At 43.1% G+C, this 27,651-nt stretch overlaps 2 protein-coding genes across 3 annotated transcripts in view; one reads left to right on the plus strand and one right to left on the minus strand.

The window, feature by feature from the left end:
- Positions 1 to 743: 743 nt before the first annotated feature.
- Positions 744 to 24,363, minus strand: Bivm (basic, immunoglobulin-like variable motif containing). 2 transcript variants are annotated; one of them, XM_013022998.1, is made up of 9 exons: positions 23,926 to 24,363; positions 22,560 to 22,631; positions 18,080 to 18,677; positions 11,583 to 11,709; positions 10,363 to 10,458; positions 9,417 to 9,521; positions 8,533 to 8,627; positions 1,271 to 1,403; positions 744 to 953 (listed from the first exon to the last, which is right to left on the minus strand). In XM_013022998.1, exons 3-9 carry the CDS (start codon positions 18,555 to 18,557, stop codon positions 920 to 922), a joined length of 1,068 nt encoding a protein of 355 aa, XP_012878452.1. In that variant the 5' UTR covers positions 18,558 to 18,677; positions 22,560 to 22,631; positions 23,926 to 24,363; the 3' UTR covers positions 744 to 919. The 2 variants fall into 2 exon arrangements, with proteins under 2 accessions (XP_012878452.1, XP_012878453.1); XM_013022999.1 differs by lacking the exon at positions 22,560 to 22,631.
- A 419-nt stretch (positions 24,364 to 24,782) lies between these two features.
- Positions 24,783 to 27,651, plus strand: part of Kdelc1 (KDEL (Lys-Asp-Glu-Leu) containing 1) — a 13,479-nt gene continuing 10,610 nt past the window's right edge. Inside the window, exons 1-2 of the mRNA XM_013022976.1 lie at positions 24,783 to 25,006; positions 26,989 to 27,194. Of these exons, the coding sequence (XP_012878430.1) occupies positions 24,831 to 25,006; positions 26,989 to 27,194 (382 nt within the window). The 5' untranslated portion in view covers positions 24,783 to 24,830. The remainder of the gene's footprint in view (positions 25,007 to 26,988; positions 27,195 to 27,651) is intronic.

Below are 27,651 nucleotides of genomic sequence, written 5' to 3' on the forward strand. Positions count from 1 at the left end.
ACTTTCCTGCCCGGGCTGGCTTTGAACCGTGATCCTCAGATCTCAGCCTCCTGAGTAGCTAGGATTACAGGCGTGAGCCACCGGCGCCCGGCTTGAGGAACTCTATTTTTAAGGGTACAAAGTGGAAGTAAAATGAGGTTGGACGTTTTGGTAGATGCTAGAAACAAGGTGAAGTTCTAGGAAGCTAGAGAAGACCATTAAAGAAATAGCAATGTACCTCTCATAACAAATTCAGCTCCAGAGAAATGAACAAAGCATTTGTAAAAATGTAATATTCTGTAACTTCCTGGTTTACCTGCTGCTTGTGTCAGGTTCTCTTCTCCCTACAGCCCCCAAGTCCTCTGAGTGAGATCCTCCATCTCCTCCAACCTAATCCTATTCAGATGACCAAGACTGCTAACAGGGGACCCTGGGCTCTCCAAGAAGCAGATCACCTCTTCTCTCTCCACCTGCCTCAGTTAACAAGCCCCTGCATCTAAATGTGAACAAACCAGAGCCTCAGCATGGCCAGATGAATTTGCCTATCAGAGTCTTTACTTAAAATACACACAATTTCTGCTTTCATCATTTCTTAACCTGAACACTTCTTCCTTTGCTTTCCAGGATCGTGGCATTTCCTCAAACCATCATGAAGAAAACATGGAAAGGAAGAAAAATTGTAGTCAAACTAAGTGATCTTCCCTTTTAGGACTCTTGTTAAAAAAAAAGAAGAAGAAGATATCAATTTATGAGCATATAAAATTTATAAAATATAAACTGTGGATTGAGGAAATTAAAAAACAAACAAACAAATATAGCCATGAAGGTAATATGGTTCCTGACAGGGAAATAAAATTTGGTACAGAGTTTTCTTGCAACCAGGATAAAGAGGAATCCTGATACTCTCCATGTCTTTCATGGTTAGAAGGGAAGATACTTTTTAGTTATTTCTGGCACATTGTTCATGTGGAATCCTGGATAAGGACAAGATAGTACATAATGGCTTTTATAATTGTTTTACAGTAGACAGAAAAGTGTTTTTTCAAATAGCTTTCTCTTATGTCTAAGCCCCAGCATCTACAAGAGTATTTGTTAAAGTGCAATTAACTAAATGCAACTCTGCAAAGAATAAATTCTAATGTTTAATGAATAGGCTAATTAGATACAAAGAAAATAGACTGTTAAGCTTCCCAATTCCTAAGAGACTCCAAATTCTTTTTAATTCCTTAAAACTCTTTCTATAGCATATTTTCCTGGTGATAATACCCATATGAAATATGTACATTCTTACCCAAATGCTTTACTTGCTTTAACAGGAGTTGCTTCAAAGCCAATTGGACAAAAATAATGATTTTGGCAATGATAGATGTAAGCCAGCGATTCATCTTTCAGTCCACGAGTTAACTTTGACAAGGCTCCCGAAGCTACAGAAAAGAAAACCAAACAAATTGAGGGCCCACAAAACAATGTTGGTATTATATACCATGGATGAGTGAAGGTTCAAGAGACAGAAAAGACATTACTTAGAACACATTGACACAGCAGGGGAAAAGCAAAAAAGTATTAATGAATTCACTTTCCATTTGATCTTTTAGACTGAAATTCACATAAAGTCAACAGCAAAAGAAAAAAAAAAAGGAAAAACTGTCCTGGTTTACCAAACCTTTCCAATACTACATAAAGTTGTCTATGAACCATGATAATGACAATTTGCCTTGTGAAGGTTAAAATGTGTTTATGACTTTAAGTATCACTATTCCACAATACTGTGAAATACGTGAAATTTATGTCATCACCTAATCTCAATTAAAGAAAAAAAGTGAGAGAAGGGATGGGTTAGGAGAGATGGGTGACAATGTCGTCAGAACTTTGTACTCATCTACTGTTTTGTAGAATGGGAACTGGGAACTTATTTGTACAATTACTTAAAGATAATAATAATTTTAAAAAGTTGTCTATGAAAGTTATTTACTGGATATGACCTTGTGATTATATATATATAATGATGATCTCAACTCTCCTGATTGTGTTTATCTAACACTAAAAATTGCTGAATGTGTATGCCAAATGTAAGTGCATTTGTTCATAAAAATACATACACTAGTATAAATCTTTACAAGAGGTACAAAAATAAAAACTTTAAACCAGGTACTTTTGGCTCACACCTATAATCCTAGCTACTCAGTAGGCTGAGATCTGAGGATTGGGGTTCAAAGCCAACCTGGACAGGAAAGTCCATGAAACTCTTATCTCCAATAAACCACCAGAAAACTGGAAGTGGCACTGTGGCACAAGTGGAAGAGCGCTATGCTAGCCTTGAGCTGAAGAGCTCAGAGGCAGTGCCCAGACCCAGAGTTCAAGCCCCACAACCAACAACAACAACAAAAAAGTAAAAACTTTAAATCAGGTCAAAATATAGACTTTCTAATATATATAGTATGTCCCCATTTAAATACCACTCAAGTACGGGGCATAAATTTCAACTCCAGATAATACAAACAAACTCCAGAACTGCCAGTTTCTCCACATTAACACACACTTCCACCCTTCTGAAAAAGTTATACAAGAAAGGTTAATTCACTTTCACATCCCAAGTGCTGGAACAGCTCCACAGTCAAGCTGGAGTAGCACACACTCTTCTAACTATTCTTTCTTGTCTGTTTCCCATCACTATCATCAATGTCAATTTCAAATGTATTGCCATAAAAATAAAAGTTTTTACCAGCACTCAGTATTGAAAGCCATTAACTGAGGTTTCATTAACTTGCATTCCTGGAAGAAATTAAATTATTCATTAAGAAATTGCCCATTAAAACTACAAATCCCAAAAATAGCAGATGAAAGCTTGCATGTGGCAATGATTGACTTTCTGGCCACCACAGTAGGTAAAGAACACTAACAGCAGCAGGTTAACTGCTACAGCAGAGCGGAGAGGGCAGCCCCTCCCCCTCACACAATGTGCTATGCATCTCTATTTTTCATCATGACCTCTGGCAAGAGCATCTTTTCACAGCAAGGAGATCTTTCCTATTGAAGCCTCTGCTTCAAGTTAAGGACAGTGGTACAAGCCTACACTCTCACATTTGGGAAGATGAGGCAGGAGATTGAATTCTGAGGCTAAATTTGGCTACCGTGAATTTGAATCAGGGCTCTTTTACAGACTCCATCATATTCTGCAGGGACACAAAAGACAAGCTCTCCCAAGGAAGAAGATACAAGTGATTTTAACATAAGGTGGAATAAGACAGTGCCACAAACAGGTATAGAGCTCAGAGAAGGCACATGTCAGGTGTGAGGAATCCAGAAGGGGTGGCATTCAAGATGGAACTGAATGGAGTGGGACGATTTTAACAATCCAGACAGAGAAAAGGGTCTGAGAGGAAAAACAAAAGCACAGAAGGGAGCGTGATAATCTGGGAATAGCAAATCACTTAGTTCGGAGCACAGGGTACAAAAGCAGAGAGAAGCCTACCGTAGGGAACCCCCACAATTTCAGGACAAAGTCAGAAATAGATCAGATCATCCTCTGAAATAAAAGACAGTAAACAGAGCAATAAATACATGAGTCATCCAAGAAGGTGATTCTGTGTATTGAAGACATACAAATGTGCTACAGATGGAAGCTAAATTCCGAATGAAGTTCACTCCCTATCAGAATGTATCTAAAAACACCCTGAACTTGAAATGACAAAGCAACCGGTGAGCTGCATTGTGGAGTGAGGAGAAGGAAACCACAGGACTCGCCTCACCTCCAGCAGGGTGACAGGAATGCTGAGCTGCTGAGGACAGAATCCTGGCCCCTGTGGCATGGTGAATCTTACTTTAATACATTAACAACCGACTGTCTTTCCGTGTAGTGTACTGATTTGCCCTGTAGCTACTGGTCATCCATAGGAAAATCCTAGAGAACTTCAGAAGAACTTTTGAGAATGCTTTTTTTTTACATCTTTGAAGTTGAAAGATTCTGGAACTGGGATAGGTAGTTCTTCATTTGTATCTTTTAAAAACTGGAGATGGCCCACGGGAGAGAGGAGCTTTGAGTGGCCTTCCTGGGTTTATGTAGAAAGTAAGCACTAGGAAGCCCCAGAGGATGTAACATGAGCACTAAGAAATCTATTTGGCACTGTGTTTACTATGAATTGGAGGCAAACGATGAATGCAGGAAACAGAATACCAATGCACAGTCCACCTGAAATGCACTGAGGTGTTAGGGAAGCTAAGAGCAAGAGCTATGAGAAGGGCATGTATGGGTTACGTAGGAATAAGGCAGAGGTTCTGTTGAACAAAAATGAACTTGATCCTCACTGGAAGAACAATATTAAGTACCTGAATGTAAGCATAATTTTCAAGCTATCTGGGGTGAGGGGGGGAGGGGAGGGAAGGGAAGGTGAGGGAAAAAAGGGTCAGGTACCATTGGCTCATGCCTATAATCCTAGCTACTCAGGAGGCTGAGTTCTGAGGATCACAGTTTGAAGCCAACTCAGACAGGAAAGTCCGTGAGATTCTTTTCTCCAATGAACTACCAAAAAAAGCCAGAAGTGTAACTGTGGCTCAAGCAATAGACTATGTATCAACCTTGAGCAAAAGAAGCTCAAGAACAACAACGAGGTCCTGAGTTCAAGCCACAGGAGTGGCACCAAAAAAAAAAACCCTTAGACTTCCTGGCATAAATGCAGGTAGCTAACTGATTCAATACCATGAAATCATCACAGGGTAAAGCTGGCATTGTCAACTTTTAGCAGCTTCATTGTGATTAGTTAATATCTCTGAAAAGAAATATCCTCTCTGTACAGTATTTTCACAATAAAAAAATAATTAAAAAAAAAAAGAAATACCCTAGCTTGCATTAAATGTTATCCTACTACCTAAGTTTCAACTTTACTCCAAGAGGAGGCTCCTTCTGTCCTGGCGCCCACTGGAAATGAGTATGCTGGCATGTCAGCAAGCACCAGGGAATACAAAAAGCATGTAGTCCCCAAGAAAACAGAACGACTATTGTAGAATACACACCTAACAATCCTGAAGAATAATTTAAACTGAAAGAGAAGACACAATTCAGAATATGTTTAAATTAAGCTGGTTGACATCGTTTCCACCAACAAGAACCTCAGAGACAAATTGAAAGAAACCATCTCTGCCAACTCTCTTCCACAGTGAGAGAAAAGAAAAAACGCTCCTCGGGCTGGGTAGGTGGCTCAGTGGTAGAGTGCCTGCCTTGCATGCATGAGGCCCTGGGTTCGATTCCTCAGCACCACATAAGCAGAAAAGCCAGAAGTGGCACTGTGGCTCAAAGTGGCAGAGGGCTAGCCTTGAGCTGAAGAGCTGAGGGGTAGGGCCCAGGCCCAGAGTTCAGGCCCCATGACCAACCAAAAAAGAAAAAAAAAAAAAGGAAAGAAAAAATACTCCTCCCCAATTCAACCAGTGCTGTAGAGGCCTATTCAGAATAGCCCCTACGGGCATGGAGCTGGATATGCACACACGCGTGCACAAACACGAAACATAAGATGGCACACACCAAATGCCAAACAACCTATGTAAATGTTTCATGCTGTCGGAGATAAGGGGAATCCAGCAAATAACTGCAGAGATGGATCAGGGCTCAAGTGGGACCACTGATGTGGAAGGGAAAGAAAAGCAGATCACTCTCCCTTGAAATACAAACAGAAAACGTAACAAGGAGACTCCAGTCCTCTAACTGGAAAAGAGGAAAATAATACTAGGAAAATACTATATATAGTTAATTTATAAAGGTTTTATCACTGTTCTTATGCTAAGAAGAAAAAAAGTAGGTTATCTCATTCCTCAAATAAAAAGACTGGAGAAAATTTCAATGATGATGTGAAAACATCCATAAATTTTTGTGTATCTGGTATTCATCTTCCCTTGATTTCCTTTTATTTCACTGACTCATTTTTCACCCATCCTGCCACTCCAACTCAATTCTGCCAGTGTTATTAACTGAGAGCTGCTATGATGACATCCTCTTATGGACTCAGGCAATAAGATAACTAAGTGAAAAGAATAATGAGTCCCACCTGGTACCTTCTCACAGGGCAGGCCTGACACAGGCTAGTCATAACTGCAGAGAGTGGCTTACTAGAATGTGTCCCATCCTAACCACTGAGTGTGTCTAGTTACCCAGACATGTATTTTGGCACACACTCTATTCAGTGTATGAAGTAGGCTGGGCGCCAGTGGCTCACACCTGTAATCCTAGCTACTCAGGAAGTTGAGATCTGAGGATCATGGTTCAAAGCCAGCCAGGGCAGGAAAATCCATGAGACTCTGATCTCCAAGAAACCACCAGAAAACAGAAGTGGCGCTGTGGTTCAAGTGGTAGAGCACACGCCTTCGGCTGAAGAGCTGAGGGACAGTGCCCAGGCCCAGAGTTCAAGCCCCACAACCAAAAAAAAAACAAACAACAACCCAAAAAAAAAGAGTGTATGAAGTAGTTAATGAATAATCCAGAGACATCCTAAGCTTATTCCTGAGCACTTACAATGTAGAAGGCAATACCTAATCCTTAGGAAAAGGTAACATCTAGAAATCTGAAAAATAGAGAACAGCAAGACCTCAAATAAAAGGACAAGAGGGGCTGCGGGTGACACCCAAAACAGGTGATGTGTGCTGGAGGAGTGGGGGAGGAGGAAGATTAGAGCCAGAAGAGGTGAGCTACAGACAAAGAGAACAAAAGAGTACTTCCACGGGAAAAATGTCAAGCTTTTAGATAGAGGAAAAAACAATATCTACTACAGAATTTCTAATCCCAATTTACCTAATTCCTCCTGTTTCATTTCCTCTATGTAGGATTCCTGAACTCATAGTGAATACCTAAGTTTAACCATCTAGGCCCTATTTTCAAGAAAGATGGCCCAGAATTTTTTTTTTTAAACAGAAACCAGCTAGTATGCCGAGAATCACTTAGCAGCTAAGTGGGAGTTCAAATGAGAGGCATAAACACATATTGTGATACCCCAGGGAATGGATTTCATCTGGCCTGGCAAGCAGAAAAGAAAGCCTTCCTAAAGTGCAAGAATAGATAAATGAGCAGACAATCCTACATCCTGTATGTGTTGCGCCAGGCTGCTCCCTAAGAAAGGGTCAAAGGAACAGATGACCTGTAGAACTTGTGAAGAGGAGGCTGAGTGTCAGGAGGCTGACGCAGCCCCTCCGAAGAGAGAGGCTGGATGAGACACTAGAATGCCAGTTGCTCAAGCACCAAAATTTGGTTATTTGGGCTTCAGCCATTACACCGAGGGTTGGCAATCTCCAAACTATAAGTCAAATCCAGACGTGAGTCTGAAGCCTGTGTTTGAATAAATAGATACTCTTATCTCCCATTAGTCAAAAAAAAGCCAAAAGTGGAGCTATGGCTCAAGTGGAAGAGTGCTAGCTAGACTTTGAGCAAAAAATGTCAGGGTCAGCCGGACACCAATGGCTCACATTTGTAATCCTAGCTACTCAGCTGAGAGTTGAGGATTGTGGTTCAAAGCCAACCTCAGCAGGAAAGTCTGATCATCTTATCTCCAATAAGCTATTCAGAAAAAGCTGGAAGTGGCACTATGACTGAAGTGGTAGAGTGCTAACCTTGAGCACAGAGAGGGACACAGCTCAGGCCCTGAATTGAAACCCCAGGAGCAGCGCACACACGCGCATGCACACGCGCGTGCGCGCACGCACACACACACACACACACAGAGTCATTTACTTTAACATCTTAACAGTTCTCTGATTTGCAATGTACAAAAATTAATGTAACAATTAAAAATGGAAATTATCAGCCAGGTGCTGATGGCTTATGCCTGTAATCCTAGCTACTCAGGAAGCTGAAATGTAAGGATCACAGTTTGAAGCCAATCTAGGCAGGAAAGTCATGAGCTCTTATCTCCAATTAACCAGAAAACTAGAAGTGGTGCTATAGCTCCAAGTGGTAGAGTGAGTAAAAGAGTTCAAGGATAGCACCTAGGTCCAGAATTCAAGCCCCACAATACACAACCACCATCACAAAAAGGAAATTATTAATAGAAATAATTTAATTAGCACCTAAAATAATCCTGAAGATCTATTTTATGTTAGTATTTCTGCTATAACCAAGATTATTTTACAACAAAGTCTTGTCCATTTTACAATCCTTTGTCCTGTTGTTTTGGGTTATCACAGTGATCTAGCTTGAAATAGTCTCAAATCATTCCTTTACCCTTTTAGGAAAAACTGCAAATTCCATGCTGCCTCCTAAAAGAGTTTTCCCAGCACAGACACAGAGACACAGAACATGGATCCACACAATACAATCAACGTGGTAGTAGTGTTTACGACATGCCTGGAGGGTCTAAAAGTTGTACATACAAATATCACCACTATTATTTCATTGAGTATCAAAAATAAACTACATATTAAAAAATCCCTTCTGTCATGATTTTCTCCTCAGATAAAGAGAATGTGAAAGCAACAGACTGTTACTATAGCCAATCTTTGAGATGAACCCTGAAGTGTGTGTGTATGTGTGTGTATACCTACAAACACTGAAGTGTATATACAAATATGTTCACCTACCTGTTTCTCCAGCTGTTTTGTTCTTCCCATGAGGCTTATATAGAACATAAGAGCATCCTTTCACATGGAAGTGATCGTTAATTTGTCTAAACCATCTGAAAATAAGAAGAGGATTTGCTAATAACAATCGTTCGAGGAAGGCTATTCCTCCAGCTGAACAGCAATTTAGCACAGCCGGAGCTCAGCATGTCTGTAAGGGACCTAGACTCAGATAAGCCATTTACTATCCACACCGCCAACAGCATTATTACTTGGCATGACTGGAAAGAAGGTATTGTAGCTGCCTGCTAGTGACTCACATTTGTGCTCCTAGATACTCAGGAGACTGAGATCTGAGGATCGCAGTTTGAAGGCAGCCCACGCAGAAAAGGCTATTAAGACTCGCATTTTATGGGCTGGGAAGGTGGCTCAGTGGTAGAGCACTTGTCTTGCATGCCTGAAGCCCTAGGTTCGATTCCTCAGCACCACATAAGCAAAACGAAAAAAAAGCCGGAAATGGAGCTGTGGCTCAAGTGGTAGAGTGCTAGCCTTGAGCTGAAGAGCTGAGGGACAGCGCCCAGGCCCAGAGTTCAGGCCCCACAACCGAACCTCCCCCCCCAAAAAAAGACTTGCGTTTTACATTAACGAGCAAAGGGGGCTGGGAAGGTGGCTCAGTGGTAGAGTGCTTGCCTTGCATGCATGGGGCCCTGGGTTCGATGCCTCAGCACCACATAAGCAAAAAGAAAAAAAAGCCGGAAGTGGAGCTGTGGCTCAAGTGGTAGAGTGCTAGCCTTGAGCTGAAGAGCTGAGGGACAGCGCCTAGGCCCAGAGTTAAGGCCCACAACCGGACCCAAAGTGGACCAGACCCACGACCGGACCCTTGCCTCTAAGTGGCAAGCTCATACCTCATGAGTGTTGTATTTCCAGTGAATGGGCCAAACCGGATATCTTCAAATGGCGGCTGAAAGCCCAGAATATGTAAAGCTTCTTCTTGGGTTATGGGTGGAAGGCTGTGAAAGAGGAGCTGTCAGTCATTTTACAGTCCTAATCATTCCCAGAGACAATTCACACCAGTATTAATAAACCTCTAGCTTGCAAATAATTTTCAGTTAATCATTTTCATTTTTCTTTCTTTTTTGGGGGGTGTGGGGGGCAGTCCTAGGGCTTGAACCCAGAGGTTGGGTACTGTCCTTGAGCTTCTTTTGCTCAAGGCTAGCACTCTACCACTTGAGCCACAGAGCAAATTCCAGCTTTTTCTGTGTATGTGGTACTGAGGAATTGAACCCTGAGCTTCATGCATTTGAGGCAAGCACTCTACCACTCAGCCATCTTCCCAGTCCTTCATTTTCTTTTATTTAAAAAAAGTACACCAGGAGGCTGGGAAGGTAGCTCAGTGGTAGAGTGCTTGCCTTGCATGCATGAGGCCCTAGGTTCAATTCCTCAGCACCACATAATCAGAAAAAGCCAGAAGTGGCACTATGGCTCAAGTTGTAGAATGCTAGCCTTGAGCTAAAGAGCTGAGGGACAGCGTCCAGGCCTGGAGTTCAGGCCCCACAACCGACAAAAAAAAAAAAAGTGGTACTGCACTAACCTTGAGCACAAGGAGCTCAGGGACAACAGCCAAGCCCTGAGTTCAAGTCCCACAACCACCAAAAACAACAACAACAAAAATGCATTTAATATAAATAAATAAAATATATTTAAACTAAAAGGCCTGTGACAAAACATAGCATTTTAGTCTATTAATGTAAGAAAAGGTTGGTCTCAAAAGTTTCCATTCTAGAAAAAGGAACACTGAATTACTTTCAAATTTGTTGGAGTTTGGGGATAGCAATGAACTGACATACTTACTTCCCAGCTCCCATTGTGCTGTATAGGAAATTCCAACATGAAATTAATGAGGAAATGCCACAAGAAGTCTTGTACTGTGGTCTGCTTATGCAGTACCTGAGAAAATGGAAGAATGAATATGAAAGTATGACTAAGAGAAATATACATCTCCTGGTGACTCAGATATATTGAAACTTTGATCAGATAAAGCAAAGCAAAATCTTTATCCATTTAAAATATTTTTTTTTTAATGCTGGTCCTGGGGCTTGAACTCAGGGCCTGGGCACTATCCCTGAGCTTCTTTTGCTCAAGGCTAGCACTGTACCACTTGAGCCACAGCGCCACTTCTGGCTTTTTCTGTTTATATGGTACTGAGGAATCAAACCAGGGCTTCATGCATGCAAGGCAAGCACTCTACCACTAAGCCATATTCTCAGCCCTTTTTGTATTTCTTAAACACAAAATAAAAGTATAACAATATTCTAGCATACGTTTTACTAGATAGCCAATTGTGATTAATAAAGCAGACATTATCCAAACAAATAGGAAAAAAATTAATGATATGTAAAGGCAGATATCAGCTACAAAATCTGTCTGATTGTCCATGTGAGCTTCATCCATGATTTTTTAAACTTCTTAAACACTGGGGAAGTAAGGACAAAATACTAAGTGTTGTAATTCATGAAAACAGCACAGCTGACAATTGAATTGTATCTCTAGTTTCAGTAGTTTCTTTTTTCTTCAGTACAGTCTTAAGCTTATTCTAAAGTATTTTATTCTTTTGGTATTATTGTAACAGGCACTGTTTTCTAGCCAGGCAGGGGCGTCAGTCTGTAATTTCACTTGGAAATAGAGATTAAGAGGACTATGGTTCTGTGCCAGCCCAGAGAAAAAGTTAGACCCCATCTCAGTTAAGCCGGGTGTGTCAGTGCATGTCTGTGGTCCCAGTTATACAGGAAGTTACAGGTAGCAGGATCATGGCTGGAGGTCTACCCAATGCAAAAAAAAAAAATAAGACTTACCTAAAAAAAATATGAAGAATAAAAAGGTGGGATACAAGCCAAGCAATAAAACTGAGCAAGCTCAAATCTTAAGAGTTTTGGTACAATTCTAATATTTGGAAATCCCAGATATAATCTTAGAACTATAAACATTTATCCTATCTATATGTGTGAACTCACAAAAGGGAAAAGATGTCAGAACATGTTTAAGTTGAAAAATAAAAAGTGACATAGTATTACCATCGTCTGAGATCTAACACTTTCCGCTGTTTGATGTCTTCAAGAGGAGAATGCTGAGGGCATTCTCTCTGGTGTCTTCCTTTTCTATCCGAAGTTTTTTTCTTGGAAACTTGTTTCTTTGCATTGCCTAGAATACAACACTTAAGGTGAAGTACACTGTCATGACAAAATTACACATCAAAATTAAAAAGTAACTACCACTAATTCTAAAAATGATATTTACAAACATTATATATATACATATACACACACACACACACACACACACACACAATACTTGTCAGCCGGGTGCCAGTGGCTGACGCCTGTATTCGTAGCTACTCAGGAGGCTAAGATCTGAGAATAGGGGGTGAAAGTCAGCCTGGGTAGCAAAGTTCATGAGACTCTTATCTCCAATAAACTACTCAGAAAAAGCTGGAAGTGGCACTGTGACTTGGGTGGTAAAGCACTAGACTTGAGCAAAAGAAGCTCAGGGACAGTGGCCAGGCCCTGCGTTCAAGCCTTAGGACCGATGGAAAAAAAAATTATTTATCTACCTTACAGAAAACTAAGAGAATAAAACCACTTACGCTACTCTGAATGCTATTTCTTATCAAGTTCTTGTACACAACTCCAGAGCTAGTCATTTAGCTCATAAAAGAATCAATCACCACCTCTTTAGCCACATCTAGAAAATTATCAACAGTAATATTAAATTAGACTGCTTTGCAGAAGACAGATCCTTTCTCTAAAACAATTAAACTACATCAATGAAATCTGCTAGAGAGAGAAAAACATGATGTTTAAATATGTCTTTAGGCCTTCAGAGACCACAGTGGACAAAGAATGATACACACAATCCCAGCTACTTTGGAGGGGGAGACAGGAGCATCACAGTTCTAGCACAGCCCAGGGAAAAGTTAGGGAGATCCCATATCAAAGACAAATAGGCTTCAGTAGCACATGCAAAGTTAGAGCAAGGCCCTCTCAGGAAAACAAACTGAAAGCAAAAAGAACTAAGGGTGGCTGTCTTTTTCCCCTTCTTGTTGTTTGTGAGTCCTCCCGAATCTGCAGACTCAGCTGGAGAGAGGATGACTCTCTCTGGTCATATGGGCTGTTCTTCCTTCAAGGGTAAATGAGCACCTGTGCTCCTCCCCCACCAAGGGTTAATTAACCTAGGCAATTGGCACTGGTGGAATTTGTTTGCTGCGACGACGTGTGGTTATTTCAACTCCCACCAAGGCAGTAAGGAAACAGACTGCAGCACAAAGTAACATCAGATGATGATCCTGCTGCCGGTGGACTGCCAATACTAGCTGCAGGAAAAGCCCAGGCATCTGGGATTCGTGAGGAAGTGGCCACCCCAGGGTGGAAGGCTGCATCTGGTGAAGAAAAGCATTCTATGCCTCCCCTCACCACAGGGAGGAAAGTGAGTTGCCCTCCTGGGAGAGAGTGCCCGCTGTTAGGGACTGAGCTCCTCTGGGCTGGGGGAGGGGGGGGGTAAATAGGAGCAATCACGGCACAGTGACTCACATGGGCCCTTCACCATGGTCTTGGGGTATCTGCCTGTGATAAGGAGTGGCTGAGGAGAGGGACGAGTACCTCGTATGGCCCAGAAGATGTGACACTGACAAGGTGAGCTTAGACTCCAGAGGTGGTGGGGACAGGTGACTGAGGCTGGACACCCCCTGCTGACTGACACAGCTGTGTGGGTATGGCAGCCACTGTATGTGCTAGTGACGGAGGGCAGCAGTGACTCCTAACACCCAGTCCACGACAAATCAAAGGCAACGGAGATGCCAAAGACACAGCCCCAGACACCTGGCACTGATGGAACCTTGACTTTTCCTGCTGAGTTTGGAAGCACAAGTGCCAGAGGCAGCTGAATCTTTGAAGGCAAGTTCACATTCATGACCGTTGTCTGAAGCATGAACCTCCCAGCTAGAAAAGAATCCCTTTGCCTGAGGCCAAAGCAGCAAGGGAAAGTTGAGCCTCAGGTCTGTGAAGTTCTGTATGGATTCGTTTTTAAGCTGAACATCTGATGCAGGCCGTTTACTTCTAGGTTTTTACTTTACAGTACAGACCGTTTTAAGTTGTATTGTCACTCCCTGTCTATAGCTCTCCCTCCCTTATACTTTCCTTCTATCTACAAGTACATCTGCTTTCTAGTTCACCTTTCCTTCTCTGTTTCCTCATCATTAATGCTCCCCCTTACCTATATTCTCACCTGGTAACTAAAATTGCCCAAATATCATTTGGTTTTGATTTTTCTTTGGGATGTGTGTGTGTTGCTTATGTATTACTTGTTCTGAGTTTTATTTGGGGATTTTTGTTGTCGACCTGTTTTAGTTTTGTGTGTGTTTATTCAATTCTCATAATTTTCCCTCCCCCTTCTGATCCAAGTATATTAACTAGTTTTTTTTCTACTTACCTCATCACATTTCCTCATTAATATTTCTATTAAGCTCAGCTCCCATCCCTTCCTTCCTCTATAACCAAACACCTCGTATTATTCATTCATGTTATCCTCATCATCTCCTTCCTATTATCACCTTGGTTAACTAAGAATTTTCCTAAAGCACAAAGATACCTCTTTGCTTCTACATACATCTAAACATAGTGGAGCAGCAGTGCAGACCAGTCTTCGTCAGGGATTGCCACAAACGCAAGTTTGTGGTTTATCCATCCAATCGCTTTTATAGGCCAGCTCCTGCACCCTCAGTATGGAAGACTTCCGCAAACAATGTCCTCGGCAGTCAAGCTAATTATTTGACAATGGAGCCATACCTATCCAATCTAGTAAAAGAAAAATATGCCACAACCCAGCCATTACCAATCCTTAAGTAATCTTTGAGAAATAACCAACTAAAAGATCACAGGAGACTGAACTACCCACCTAAACTGGGTCTCAAATGAGTAAATCTCAGTGAAAAATCACTGACTTCTTTCTCATGAATAAATGAGGCAATGTGAGTCTCTCAAAAGCCAGTAACTCCGCAATATGGGACTTAAGTGATAGTGAAGAGGATGAAAGTTTAAAGAATGACATCAGGGGCTGGGAAGGTGGCTCAGTGGTAGAGTGCTTGCCTTGCATGCCTAAGGCCCTAGTTAGATTCCTCAGCACCACATAAGCAGAAGAAAAAATAAAGCCGGAAGTGGCGCTGTGGCTCAAGTGGTAGAGTGCTAGCCTTGAGCTAAAGAGCTGAGGGACAGCGCCCAGGCCCAGAGTTCAAGCCCCAGGACCGGACCCAAGGGAAAAAAAAAAAAAAAGAATGAATTCAATAGAATAAATCTAAGAAACATGAGAGCACGGCATAAACTCCTGGATAAATTGAAAGAGACTCCCAACCAACAACTAGAAAATTCAAACAAACAGCTGATGAAAAAAGACAATGCAGGACAGTAAAGAGTAACTCTAAATAAAGATATAGAAATCTTAGTCCAAAACCCTAGGCCCAAGGAGGTAAATAACCCAAATTTTAAGAAAGAAAATTGAAAGCATAGCCAATAGATAAATCTTCCAGCAAATGAACCCTGAAAACAGGAAGGAGTAGCCACCCTTAGGTTTAATAAAATACACTTCTATGTAAAAATAAGTAAGTAAATAAAATAAAATACACTACAAATGAATATCAATCAAAAAAAGGGTTGGGAGTAGAGCAAAGGAAAGCAATAGAGACATCTGTTCTGAGCAACATATAGAATATGGATGAAATATCATAGGGAAACTGCTTGGTACAATTTGATGCACACTTAAAAAGAATGAAACAAACACAAAAAAGTAAAACCATCTCTGCTCGGGGGGAGAAGAGGTTACCTGTGGGCGGAAGGAGAGTTAGCAAAGAGAATAGTGAGGGTAAAAATGGCCGCAGTACTTTGTTCACATGTATGACCACAGAGAAATGGTGATATTTAGATCAGTAGAGTGGGATTGATTCCCATGCCTGTGTGGGAATGTCACAAGGAGAGCCCTCTTTTACCACTATGTATACTAATAAAAAAGAAATTAGTGCATCAAGATATATATTTATGCTTAAAATAAGGCTGAATGTAATATAAAAGGGTGAGGATAAAGTTGTAAATGAACAAATTTCTGCATGTTATTGAAGTTGAGATGGTAAACATCAAACTAGAGTATGGTATCCTCATGGAAACCACAAATAGCTTAAGTGACAGTGACAAGGATGACATATAAATATAAATAAAGAGGCTGGGAAGGTGGCTCAGTGGTAGAATGCTTGCCTCACATGCATGAGGCCCTGGGTTCAATTCCTAGCACCACATAAGCAGAAAAAGGCTGGAAGTGGTACTGTGGCTTAAGTGGCAGGGTGCTAGCCTTGAGCTGAAGGGCTGAGGGACAGCTCCCAGGCCCAGAGTTCAGCCCCCATGACAGACCAAAAATAAATAAATAAATAAATAATAAGTAAAAAATAAATACATATAAACAAAAGGGAACTAAAAAATCATTGCAAAAAGTAACTAAACACAAACGCAGGAATGAGCGACATAAAAAGCTGTAACACACATAGAAAGCACATAGCAAAATGGGAGAACTCCCTCCTTATGGCAATTAGGAGGACCAAATTGCAAATACAAATGCAAATGAACTGAACTTTCCAATAAAAAACACATAGGTCAGCAGAATCACTTTTTTAAAACATGCTCCAACTATACATTCTCAATAAGACACACACTTTAGATCTAGAAACAGATTCCAAGGGAAAGAGATGGAAACAGATATTCTAAGCAAAAGTAACCAGGAAAGAACAGGAGTGGCTATGAATAAGTCAGTCAAAAAAGGGCAAATGCTGAATGCTTCCACTTAAGGAAGTCAGATTCACAGAGATAGGAACAAGAATGAGAGAGAGGAAATGGAGACTTAATATTTAACATGCACAGTATTTCTTCTTGAAGAGGATGAAAAGAAACCTGGAGGTGGATAGTGGGGACAGCTATGTAACAACATATGCACACTTAAAGCCACTGAACACAATAATAATGGTTAAGAGATGGTTAACTTTGTTCCGGGTTTTGTTACGTTTTGCTATAACTTAGTATGTCATTTCTAAAGGGATTAATTAAATGAAAAGATGGTTCCAAATCACAGTTGGAGATTACTAGCATCCACCTTTCAGTAACTGATAGAGCAAGAAGAAAATTAAATACAAACACCGATGTGATTGACACTTCCAAACACTCTGACCTGATTCATATTTATAGATATACCAATAGCTGCAGAATTCAGAGCATTAGCAAGTTCACACTGGACATTCACCAAGATAGACCATATGCTGGGTCATAAAATGGGGCTCAGTAAATTCTCAAAGACTAAGATCATATGCCTGTGCTTGTCATGCAATTAAATCAATATTTAGAAGAAAAGAACTCTCAAGTATCTGAAAAATCACTATTACACATTAGAGGACTAATATACCATCATGCCCCCAAATCTGACAACTTAAAAATGAAATGGAAGGAATGACATTAATGAAGAAGCACTGTACTCATAACCTGGCTTATAGCATTGCAACCTCTTTGTAAAACTACATATTAATAATGATAATACTAAAAGGAAAACCATGAAATAAATACGAAGAATATTACATGACTTGCAAAGAAATGGACAAACCTGGAAAAAATAATGTTAAGTGAAATAGGTCAGGCCCAAGGGGACAAGTAATTCATGTATTCTTTCATATGTGGAAGCTAGAGTATTTATAAATGTTCAAGTAAGCCAGGCTCTGTTGGTTCATGCCTACAATCCTAGCAACTCAGGAAGCTGAGATCTCAGGAACTTGGTTCAAAACCATCCTGGGCAGGAAAGTCCATGAGACTCTTAATCTCCAACTAACCATCAGAAAACTGGAAGTGGAGCTGTGGCTCAAAGTTGTAGAGTACTACCCTTCAATACAAAAGCTTAAAAGAATGCCCAGGCCCTGACTTCAAGCCCCACAACCAACAACAAAGATTAAAAAAAAAGAGAGAGAGAGAGAGAGAGAGAGAGAGCTGGGCACCAGTGACTCAGGCCTGTAATCCTAACTACTCAAGAGGCTGAGATCTGAGGATCGCGGTTCAAAGCCAGCCCAGGCAGGAAAGACCGTGAGACTCCTATCTCCAATAAACTACTAGAAAACCGGAAGTGGCACTGTAGCTCAAGTGGTAGAGTGCTCACCTTGAGCTGAAGAGCTGAGGGACAGCGCACAGGCCCAGAGTTCTAGCCCCATGACCAAAAAAAAAAAAGAAAGAAATTAAAACATGGCATAATTAATGGCATTCATGGTAATTCCATAATTACAAAAAAAAATTTAAACACTCCTGAAACCCCCCAGAATATAGAAGAAAACACTGCATAGCCCTGACTTCAACTCTAAAACAAGTTCTTTTAAAATATATATATATACATATAGAAGTATATATGTATATATATATATACATATAGAAGTATATAGTATATATATTTATTTATTTATTTATTTCCTCTTTGTTTTCGCATGTGAACTTGATGGTTCCTTCCTTACCTGATTTGTGTTTCAAATTGGTAGTGACCCCATCGAATTCCGATTTATCGATTTCCCATGCGAGAGGTAGCTTGCCTAGGCTGTTGGATAACGTGTCCAAGTTGTTTTCTTCATTATAGATTATTTCAGATGTACTAGTTGGGATGCCGATGTATTTTGATGCATTATTCCCAGTAGATAACGAGGTACTGTCAGAGAGGCAAGAGGAGCGGGCTGGGTTTGGGGTTTTGTAGATTGAGGTTGCCTGGTTGAGGAAGGCATAGTCTGAGCAGATGGCATAAATTTTTTCACGAGTGTGAGTCACGGGACAACTCCACGGGTAATGGCCATCTCCTTTGGGACCCAAGGTTGCTCCTGAGGTACTTGTGCAGAAAGATTTTACAGCACCTTGTAGATTCTCTTCCAGAGACTTCCTCTCGGACTGGTGCTCACCATTTCCAGAATCACTGGCCCTTTCGGGTTCTGCAATGTTAGGCATTGAATGCAACTGTAAAAGTGTCTGTTGCTAGGAGGAAGCTACAACCTTCTCTTCTTAAAAAACAACGTGGGCCGCAGCTTACTGCATTCTACAAAAACTTGAGAACTGAGAAGCTGGATCCTAAGGAAAGCGGGAAAAGGAAAAAAAAAAAAGATCAACAATCCACCAGATACTACAAATAGCACTGAATGTTACATAAGTATTACTCGTACGTCTTCATTCAATATATATTTATTTTATGACTATATGCTTAGAGGTATGATCATAAACTCTTTTTAAAAATCTCTGAGTGTGATAACATGCACCTGTCATTCCAGCTATGGTAGGAATTGTAAAACAGGAGGATCATGGTCCAGAGATATACCCAGATAAAAAAGTGAGACCCTATCTCAAAATAACAAGTCCAAGAAAGGGCTGGAAGTGTGGCTCTGTGGTAGTGTCTGCCCAGTAAGCATGAGGCCCTAAAGTTGAAGCCAAGTAATGTCCCCGCTCCAAAAGTAGCTTAAATAATAGAACAACAATACAAATAGCGCATGTAAAAAAAAAATGGGCTCTGTGTGTGAATAGGGATCATTTCTCCAAAGGCGAGATAGAAATGGCCAACAGACACATGAGAAGATGCTCATCCTCATGAGCCATCACAAAAATGAAAAGCAAAATCACAATGAAATACCCACTAGGATGATGACAGTATAAAAAGAGAGATAATAGTAAGTGTTGGCTAGAATGTAGACAAGTCAGAACCCTAATACATTGCTAGCAGAAACGTAAAACAGTCCAGTAGGTTTCTAAAAACAGTTTTTCAGATATTTAAACAATTATCATATGGTCTGGAAATTTTATTCCTAGGCACATCCACGAAAAATAAAACCATTATGACCACATCAAGAAAGATGAAAACACATGTCTACAGGTTCACAGCTACATTACTCATTATAGCAAGAAAAAGTGAGAACCCAAATACCTATCGAATGATGAACAAATAAATGTAGTATGTCCACACAGTAGAAATTAATTTGGCAATAAAAAGTACTGATCCATGGTTGCACATGAATGAATTTTGAAAACATTATAGTAACTGGAAGAAGCCCATCACAAAGGACCAGATGCTACATGATCCCATTTGCATAAAAAGAGCAGAAGAAGCAAAGCCTCTTCTAATGGTCGCCTAGGGCTCACATCTGGCCATAATAAGCCTTTTTTGCAATAATGACAATATTTGATAATGAATTTAAAAGCACAATTTTGGTAATATACAGAAAGCCACTGTAGCAAATATGTCAATGAGGGACCACACAGTGTACAAATTACATATCAAAAAAGTGTCTAAAAATAATGTTGGAATTACTGCTCAAAAAGTATACTGTCAGCCAGCCAGGTGCCAGTGGCTAAATCCTGTAATCCTAGCAACTCAGGAAGATGAGATCTGAGGATCAAGGTTCCAAAGTCAGCCCAGGCAGGAAAGACTCATCACCAATTAACCACCAAAAAGTGGGAAATGAAGCTGTGGTTCAAGTAGTAACATGCTAGCTTTGAGTAAAAAAAGCTCGAAGACTGCACACAGGCCACATAAAAGCCACATGATACTGGGCCATACTGAAGTCAATAACTAGTACAGAATTTTAATCTTTAAAAATGAGTTTTCACCAGATACTCCCTACCCCCAAAATATTTTTCTTCTAATTGAGAGGTCACCAATTCTTGTCAGAAAAGTCCGTAAGACTCTCATCTCCCATTAGTCATCAAATAGATGCAAGTGGCCTAAGTGGCAGAGTAAGTGCTAGCCTTGAGTGTTAAAAATTCAGGGGTAGTGCTCAGGCCCTGAGTTCAAGCATCAGGACTGGCAAAAAAAAAAAAAGGAAAAGAAAAAATGGAATATGAGCCATGCAGGAACCTCTAGAGTCTCCTGAACTCCAGAGAAGCTGGTCGAGGTCCAGTAACTCTTCATGAATCTTAAGGACTGCATGTGCTATGTATCACCCTCTGGAGTTTAGCTTGCTTCCTTCCTTGTGTTGAATCAAACACTGCCCATCAGACTAATTCACACATATAACATCCTAATCAAAACCACAGGTACAACAGGTACCGTATAATATACCGGTTCTATAATCCTAGTTATTTGGGAGGTAAAGAAAGAGGGGAGAAAAGGAAGTGGTTCAGCCCATTGGGAGTCCCCTATAGCTGGAAAAATAGGAGTGCAGCAGCTGCAAGCCCAGCCATCCGTGGAGATGAAGTCTCCCTAACTTCTTGTTCAGGCTGGCCTCAACGCCCATCGCCTGATTTCCATCTCCCACATGCCTAACATTAAAGGCCTGAGACACCATTCTTTTCTTTTGTTCCTAAATGGTTACTTGCAAGAATAATCCTCTCCCCCACACAAAAAAAAAAGGTGATCATCATCATGAAAACGTATTTTATATTGTCACTAAAAACCAAGGACGTGAAATTTCTCCTTGAAATTTTATGTACTGGTTATAAATCTTATTAAAGTAAAACACTGCAAAAAAATTACAAAGTGTCAAAAGATATTCTGCAGAAAATGAAAAGAATCTAAAATCCATGTCCCACACGCTGCTCGTGTCTTTTCCTTTCCCTGTCATGTCTGCCTTATGTCTTTTCTCCCACAATGTTCAACGTTAACAAGCCAATATTATAATATGTCCTCAGTAGGGCTTGAAAGCAGGGCCTGGACGCCATCCTATAGACTGTTTATTCAAGGCTGGAATTCTACCACTTGAGTCACAGCTGTACTTGAGTGGTTAATTGAAGAATTGGAAAAAGTTTCACAGATGTTCCTCCCCAGGTTAGCTTCCAACCATCATTCTCAGATTTCAGCCTCTGGGATGTTAGCTACCCCCAAATCCCAATTTTCTTTTTTTTTGGGGGGAAGGGTTTTCTTTTGGGTCCGGTCGTGGGGCCTGAACTCTGGGCCTGAGCGCTGTCCCTCAGCTCTTCAGCTCAAGGCTAATGCTCTACCACTTGAGCCACAGCGCCACTTCCGGGTTTTTTCTTTTTGCTTATGTGGTGCTGAGGAATAGAACCCAGGGCCTCATGCCTGCAAGGCAAGCACTCTACCACTGAGCCACCTTCCCAGCCCCCAAATCCCAATTTTCTTAAGCAGCTTGTACAGTTAAGAACCAAATCATAACAATCACTGATTATTCTGTTAAGTTGTAATTGTAATTGAAAGAAATACTACACTATACATTGGTTATTGTCTGTCTTTCAGCCTGCAGCAAAGTTTTATCACCTCTGGGATCTCCTTTTGTCTCAGTTTACAACTCAGTCCCTACAAAAAGCCACCCCACCCCCACATTGTCATTTTTCATCTAATTTATATGAAGACAAAATAAAGCTTGCTACAGATATATGAAATTCCCTGCCTAAAACCCTCAGTTCTGCTAACAAAAGGCCAGCTCCGGACCTGGCCCAGGTCTTGTCAGACAGACAGACACACACACGCCTTTTTCTGCTCCTTCCACACTGCTTTCCTGGTTCTCTGTCCCCGCTGACCTCCTGCGCTAGGCAATTTCCACTCATTTGTCAAATACATCTGTTCAAATGCCACTTTGTGAAGGTGCTTTTCTTACTCTTCAAATTGAGCTAGGTCACCCCACATATACTTGGTGCCTGTCTTGCACAAGTCTTCATAAGGTGTGATTTTACATCTACATTGATGTGTGTGTGTCTGTGTCTATAGGACAAACGACGGCCTTCTGCAAGTTGATTTTCTTGATGACTGTATCACCAGTCTACCAAAAGCACCAAGGCAAGCTCAACAATATTTCCGAAGTACCTAGTCTGTGCATGCAGGGCATTATGGTAACTATGTTCCAATGCATGATCAGCTGAGATTCCTTCATCCAGGTAAGTGAAGAGCAGTGTTAAATTACGATTAACTAATACGAGTAACTGCTGGGCCGAGTCTAGACTTAAACGAATTGCTTTAAAAAAAAAAACAAACAAACAAACCTTCTCCTAAGCGACAGAAGCATTGCTTACCTGCCTGCAGAGCAAAACTGTATTCAATAACAAGCTTCAAATGCACCCATGGAGCCAAGACACTGGAACGGGCTGCCATGTAAAACAGACCGTTGGTAAGACCACTACCCATCACCTCGACTACATGCTTTCCAGATGGTCTGTTCTTCAGTATCAAGTTTATCAGAGCCCGGGTCCACCTCAGTTCAGCCTCCCGCACCCGACAGGCCTCGTGACCTGCATGCATGCATGCAGACGGCACCGGGAACGCAGGGGCCGTCCCGAGACCGGCCAGGCGCTGGCCGTGCGCCCCGGGCTGGTCCACCCTTCCCAGGCCCCGTCCCCGCCACCCGCCCAGACCCCTCCCCACAGCCGGGCTGCAGGCCTACCCAAGGAGGAGGGCGCCCGGGGGGGGGGGGGGGGAACCACGCCTCGACCCGGGCTCCGGGAAGGCCGAGATGGAAGTGATGGGAAGGGAGGAGGGAGGGTCCTCACCTTTGCCCGGACAGAAGCGCGGCCCTGAAGCGGCGAGGCGGAGGCGGCAGCCAGGGACGCGGATCCGGGCGGCGGAGAGGAAGCGCAGCTGCGCCCCCCGCCCACCGCGCTCCCGCGGCGGGGACCCGGGCCCGCGCGCGCGCGCGCGCCCCGCGCACCCGAGGACCGGGCGTCCGTCCCCCCTACGCCCCCGCCCTCCCCCCCCCGAGAAGATGGGGTTCGCCGGCCGGGGTCCCCCAGATACTCGGGCGTCTCACGACGCCAGGTGGACGCGCGCAGCTGACGCCCCCCGGCGATGATGGGCGGCCCCGAAGGGGGGTTCTCGAAGGGACGACTCGCGTCACCCAGAACGACAATGGCGAAAAGGAGCCAAGAAACCCCTTGCCTAGGCCCCCAACCAGGCCCGCCGGGGCGCCGGAGCCTCCCCACCACCGGGGCTGGGGGGGGGGGGGAGGAGGGGAAGGCAGGATTGAGCGAGCCGGAGAGGCGAGGCCGAGGCTCGGGTGGGATCCGGAGCCACCGCCCCGAGCGGCGACCCCGGGCCGGGCCCGCGGGCAGCGTGCGGAGCCAGGGGGCGGTGGACACCCTGGCGCAAGGTGCCCGGGCCCTGCCGCGCGCGGCGTGGCGAACTGGGAGCCCCCCGCCCCCGGCGTCCGACCGGGAACTTCTAAATCCAACTCGTCCTCTCCGTCCCTGGCCTAACTCTACCCTTCCCTTTCCCGACACCAAAGCAACTCCACTCGGACGCCGCAGAGCTCCCGGAGCGCGGACTCCACGCCTCCCCGGGAGAGCCGGAGGCGCCGACCAGAGGCCTTAGGGCCCTGCCCCGGGGTCCGGGGGGGCTCCAGGAGCACCGCGGGCAGCCCCTCCTCGACTCCGGCCCGGCAGATACCTCTGGCTTGTTCCAGCCGGGGTCCGATGGCTGCCGCTGCGGTGGAACCCCGACACCAAACTGGATCACAGCTGGGCTGGCGCGGCGCCCCACGACGCACTCCGGTTACCCCGGGGCCGGCCTTCCGCGGCCGTCAGAGCGCCGGGAACCGCGGTCGGGACTCCGGTTCCCCAGGGGCGGGCCGGTGGGTAGCTTCGGTCATTCCGTCCTTGGGTGATTCCTTCTCTACCCTCCCTGGGCCCGGTCGGAAGACAGGGCGACCAAAAGTAAATGCATAAAAATCTTGCAAAGTTGTGACTCTTGAACCTAAGTGTCTCTGGGAGGGCATCGGAAGCATCTACTTGTTCCAGAAAAGCGGCGATCGAAAAGCAAATAGATGCAGGAGAAAATGTTTAAAAAAAAAAAAAAAGGCAAGAAAAAGGATAAACAAAAAAAAGTGGCAGAATTTCCGCTGGTCTTGCCGCGAACTACATATCCCAGGAAGCCCCTGGCGCGGAGGAGGCGTGTCCACCCCGCAGCCACTCACAGAACGCCTTACTGCGCCTTAGCCGGCGCGCTGGCCAATCACCGCGCCTGGCACCCAGGCTGGACCCCCACCCCCTGCGCGGGACGGATTCGCCTCCTCCACTGCCCACCCAAAAGGATGCTCGGCGGGGTGGGAGGGGGGGCGGTAACTCAAGTTCATCCTGGCCCAGAAACTCGAGTGGCCCTCGCCGTTCCCCACCCGTTCCAACAGGACGCCTGACCATCTCCTCGGTGGGCCCTCCACCCTCCGGCGGGGACATCGCTGTGGGGGGACCGCCCCCCGCGCGCGCCGAGCCGCCCTCCCGCCCCCCCCCCCGCGCGCCGGTGCACGCTTCCGCGGCCTCATTCCCCGGGGATCGCCGCGAGAGTCCGTCCCGTAAATGTGGAGCATTCTGCTGCTTTCCTGCTGTATCCTGGGGACTGTGCCAGCGCGGAGCGGCCGAGAGCAACGCCTGAGCCCCGAGAAGAGTCGAATATGGGGACCCGGGCTAAAAGCAGATGTCGTCCTTCCCGCCCGCTATTTCTACATTCAGGCCGTGGATGCATCTGGAAATCAGTATGTCAACTTTCTTCAACTCTATCTGCTTGGAGACTCGTTTCTGTGCCCACCCCCACCCCCCAGCAGTTTTTCCTTCCTGGCTACTTGGAGGGTGATCCACAGCTGGTTGCAACTGGTTTCCCGTCTCAAGCGATTTCTTTCTGTAACTTTGGAAACAGATCTATTACGTTCCACGCCTATTATAGTAGTGTTGTGTAGTGCCATCCTATTATAGTAGCTTCTCTCTTCGCCTTTCTAATGGATATTAAAAGCGGAGCAGAGCTCCTTAGCCATTTCTAACGACTTCATATAAGCAGCTGTTAAGGAATTTAAACCTAGTTGTTTCAGAGACTTGATCAGTTTTCCTGGTGTTGGCCTCAATGTTTAAAGAGAGATCTGTATGTAGACAAAGCATGTTTTGAAATTCAGGAAGAATGAAGTACTAATTCAAACTAATTAAATTTGAGGGAAAGATATGACAATATGGATCTCCTATATGTTTGTAATGAAAGTCTGTTCCGTTCCAGTGAAATTAATACATTTTAATTACACTTAACCCTTAAGCTTTAGGACCACCTGGATGGTGGCTGAGGCCTGTAATCCTAGCCACTTAGGAGACTGAGATCAGCGAATGGCTGTTCAAAGCAAGAAAGTCCATGAGATTTTTGTTTCCAGTTAACTACCAAAACAAAAGCCCGAAGTGGAGCTGTGGCCCAAGTGGTAGAGGACTGACTGAACCAAAAGAAAAAAAAACTCAAGAATAGTGCCCAAACCCTAGTTCAAATCCTGGACCAGGGCATGTATGAGTGTACACACACACACACACAGACACTGTAATGATGGACTTTATTCTTGGTGGATGCTGTGTGTGTTTTACAGGGCAAAAAAAAAAAAAATCTTGGGAATTAAACATTGTCCAAAGTGAAGATGGAGAAGGTTGTTTTTTCATTTGCCTATTAATAGTACAAGTGGAAAAAATAAGTGCCATTTTAATAACAGGAGTGTGCACTTAATAACACTGATGACACTGGTACGATTCACCACCTTCTTTGATTTTGCCTAAGGCTGGGCACAGTTTAGGATACTGGTACTTTAAGAGTCATTGAGAACAATTTTTAAAAGTAAGGTCCTCCCTGGAAAAAATTATGTTAAGTGAAGTGAGTCAGGCTCGAAAAAACTGCCTGTTTTCTCTCATTTATGGAAGTTAGATCTGACATAAATATATGTGAAAGAAGTATAGTACAACTAATGTAGTCTTAAAAAGAATACTAGAAAGCTGAAGCGTGTTGGTTTGTTTTGGGAGGGTAAAACAGGGGAGGTGAAAGGAGAGATGAATGAATAGTGGGTACATACAGTCATATACAAGTGCCTGTGTGAATATGGAACTAGGTAACTTGAGAGGGGGCAGGTGGGATGGGGAGCAGTGAGTGGGAAGACTGAAGGGGTGGCATTGACCAGAATGCATTGTAGTTAAAAATTGGTATGTTGAATTGAACCCCCTTTTTACAACAGCTACTTAAAGATGAAATAAAGAATAAAAAAGCCTGGGAGAGATTGAGGGAAGGGGACATTGTCCAAAAAGAAATGTACTCTTAAATATACTTGACGTATATAATGGTAACCCCAATATACATCTCCTTTATAATAATGATTTTAAAAATTTAAAATAATAAAGGAAGTTATAAGATCCTCTTTGAGATTCCATTTATTCACAAACTTCCAGGTAGAATAGACATGAATAAATAATAGACTAATAGGGATATTTTTACATGTGGAATGTATACATGTTTCTGTGCTTACATTGCTTAGTAGTCATATCTTGTGTCATAACCTATCAGATGGATATATCTTACCTTATTGGAGCCATTGTTAACTTTTTTCATCCTTGAGTCATTGTATTTATTCTTGAAAACATAGAAAGAAGCAACAGGCATAGGTTAGAGCATGATTGCTACCTGTGTGTTCCATCCAATAACCTTTGCTTCTTGTTGCCTTCCCAGGTTCACATCTTCTCCAGGTGAAAAGGTGTTCCAGGTTAAAATCTCAGCCCCTGAGGAGCAATTCACTAGAGTTGGAGTCCAGGTTTTAGACCGGAAGGATGGGTCTTTCATAGTAAGATACAGAATGTACGCAAGCTACAAAAATCTGAAGATAGAAGTAAAATACCAAGGTCACCATGTGGACAGATCTCCTTATATTTTAAGAGGTACATTGGAATGTAATTTTGAAACAATACAATAATATATGTCATTCCCTCCATAAAATCAATTTAGTGGACTTTTGTCAATGAAACAAGGAAAAATAGATGTTACTTAATTGAAGGCGAAATTGCAAGTCTACCTATGTGGGAAAATATCACAGCACTACCTTGTAAAGAGCCATAAGTTTTGGGGCTGACTTCTTTTTAAAGTCCCATATATTTCTTTTATAAGATGCATTCAAGCCAGGCCCCATTGGCTCATGTCTGTTATCCTAGCTACTCAGGGGCTGAGATCTAAGGATCATGGTTTGAAGGCAGCTCAGACAGAGAAGACCATGAGACTGTTAACTACTCAAAAAAAGAAAAGCTAGCAGGGCGCTGGTGGCTCACACCTGCAATCCTAGCTACTCAGGAGGCTGAGATCTGAGGATCACGGTTCAACGCCAGCCCGGGCAGGAAAGAC

The sequence above is a fragment of the Dipodomys ordii genome, unplaced genomic scaffold, assembly GCF_000151885.1.
Source record: "Dipodomys ordii isolate 6190 unplaced genomic scaffold, Dord_2.0 Scaffold65, whole genome shotgun sequence".
NCBI lineage: Eukaryota > Metazoa > Chordata > Mammalia > Rodentia > Heteromyidae > Dipodomys > Dipodomys ordii.

What these genes read in the sequence shown, in the direction of transcription:
- Bivm (XM_013022999.1), bottom strand. Translation starts at nt 18,557, where the DNA reads ATGCCTAACATTGCAGAACCCGAAAGGGCCAGTGATTCTGGAAATGGT. An exon ending in GGAAATACAACACTCATGAG is followed by an intron (nt 8,628 to 9,416) that starts GTATGAGCTTGC and finishes TCTTATTTTCAG; the next exon opens with ATGGTTTAGACAAATTAACG. An exon ending in AAAGCAAGTAAAGCATTTGG is followed by an intron (nt 954 to 1,270) that starts GTAAGAATGTAC and finishes GTCCTTATCCAG; the next exon opens with GATTCCACATGAACAATGTG.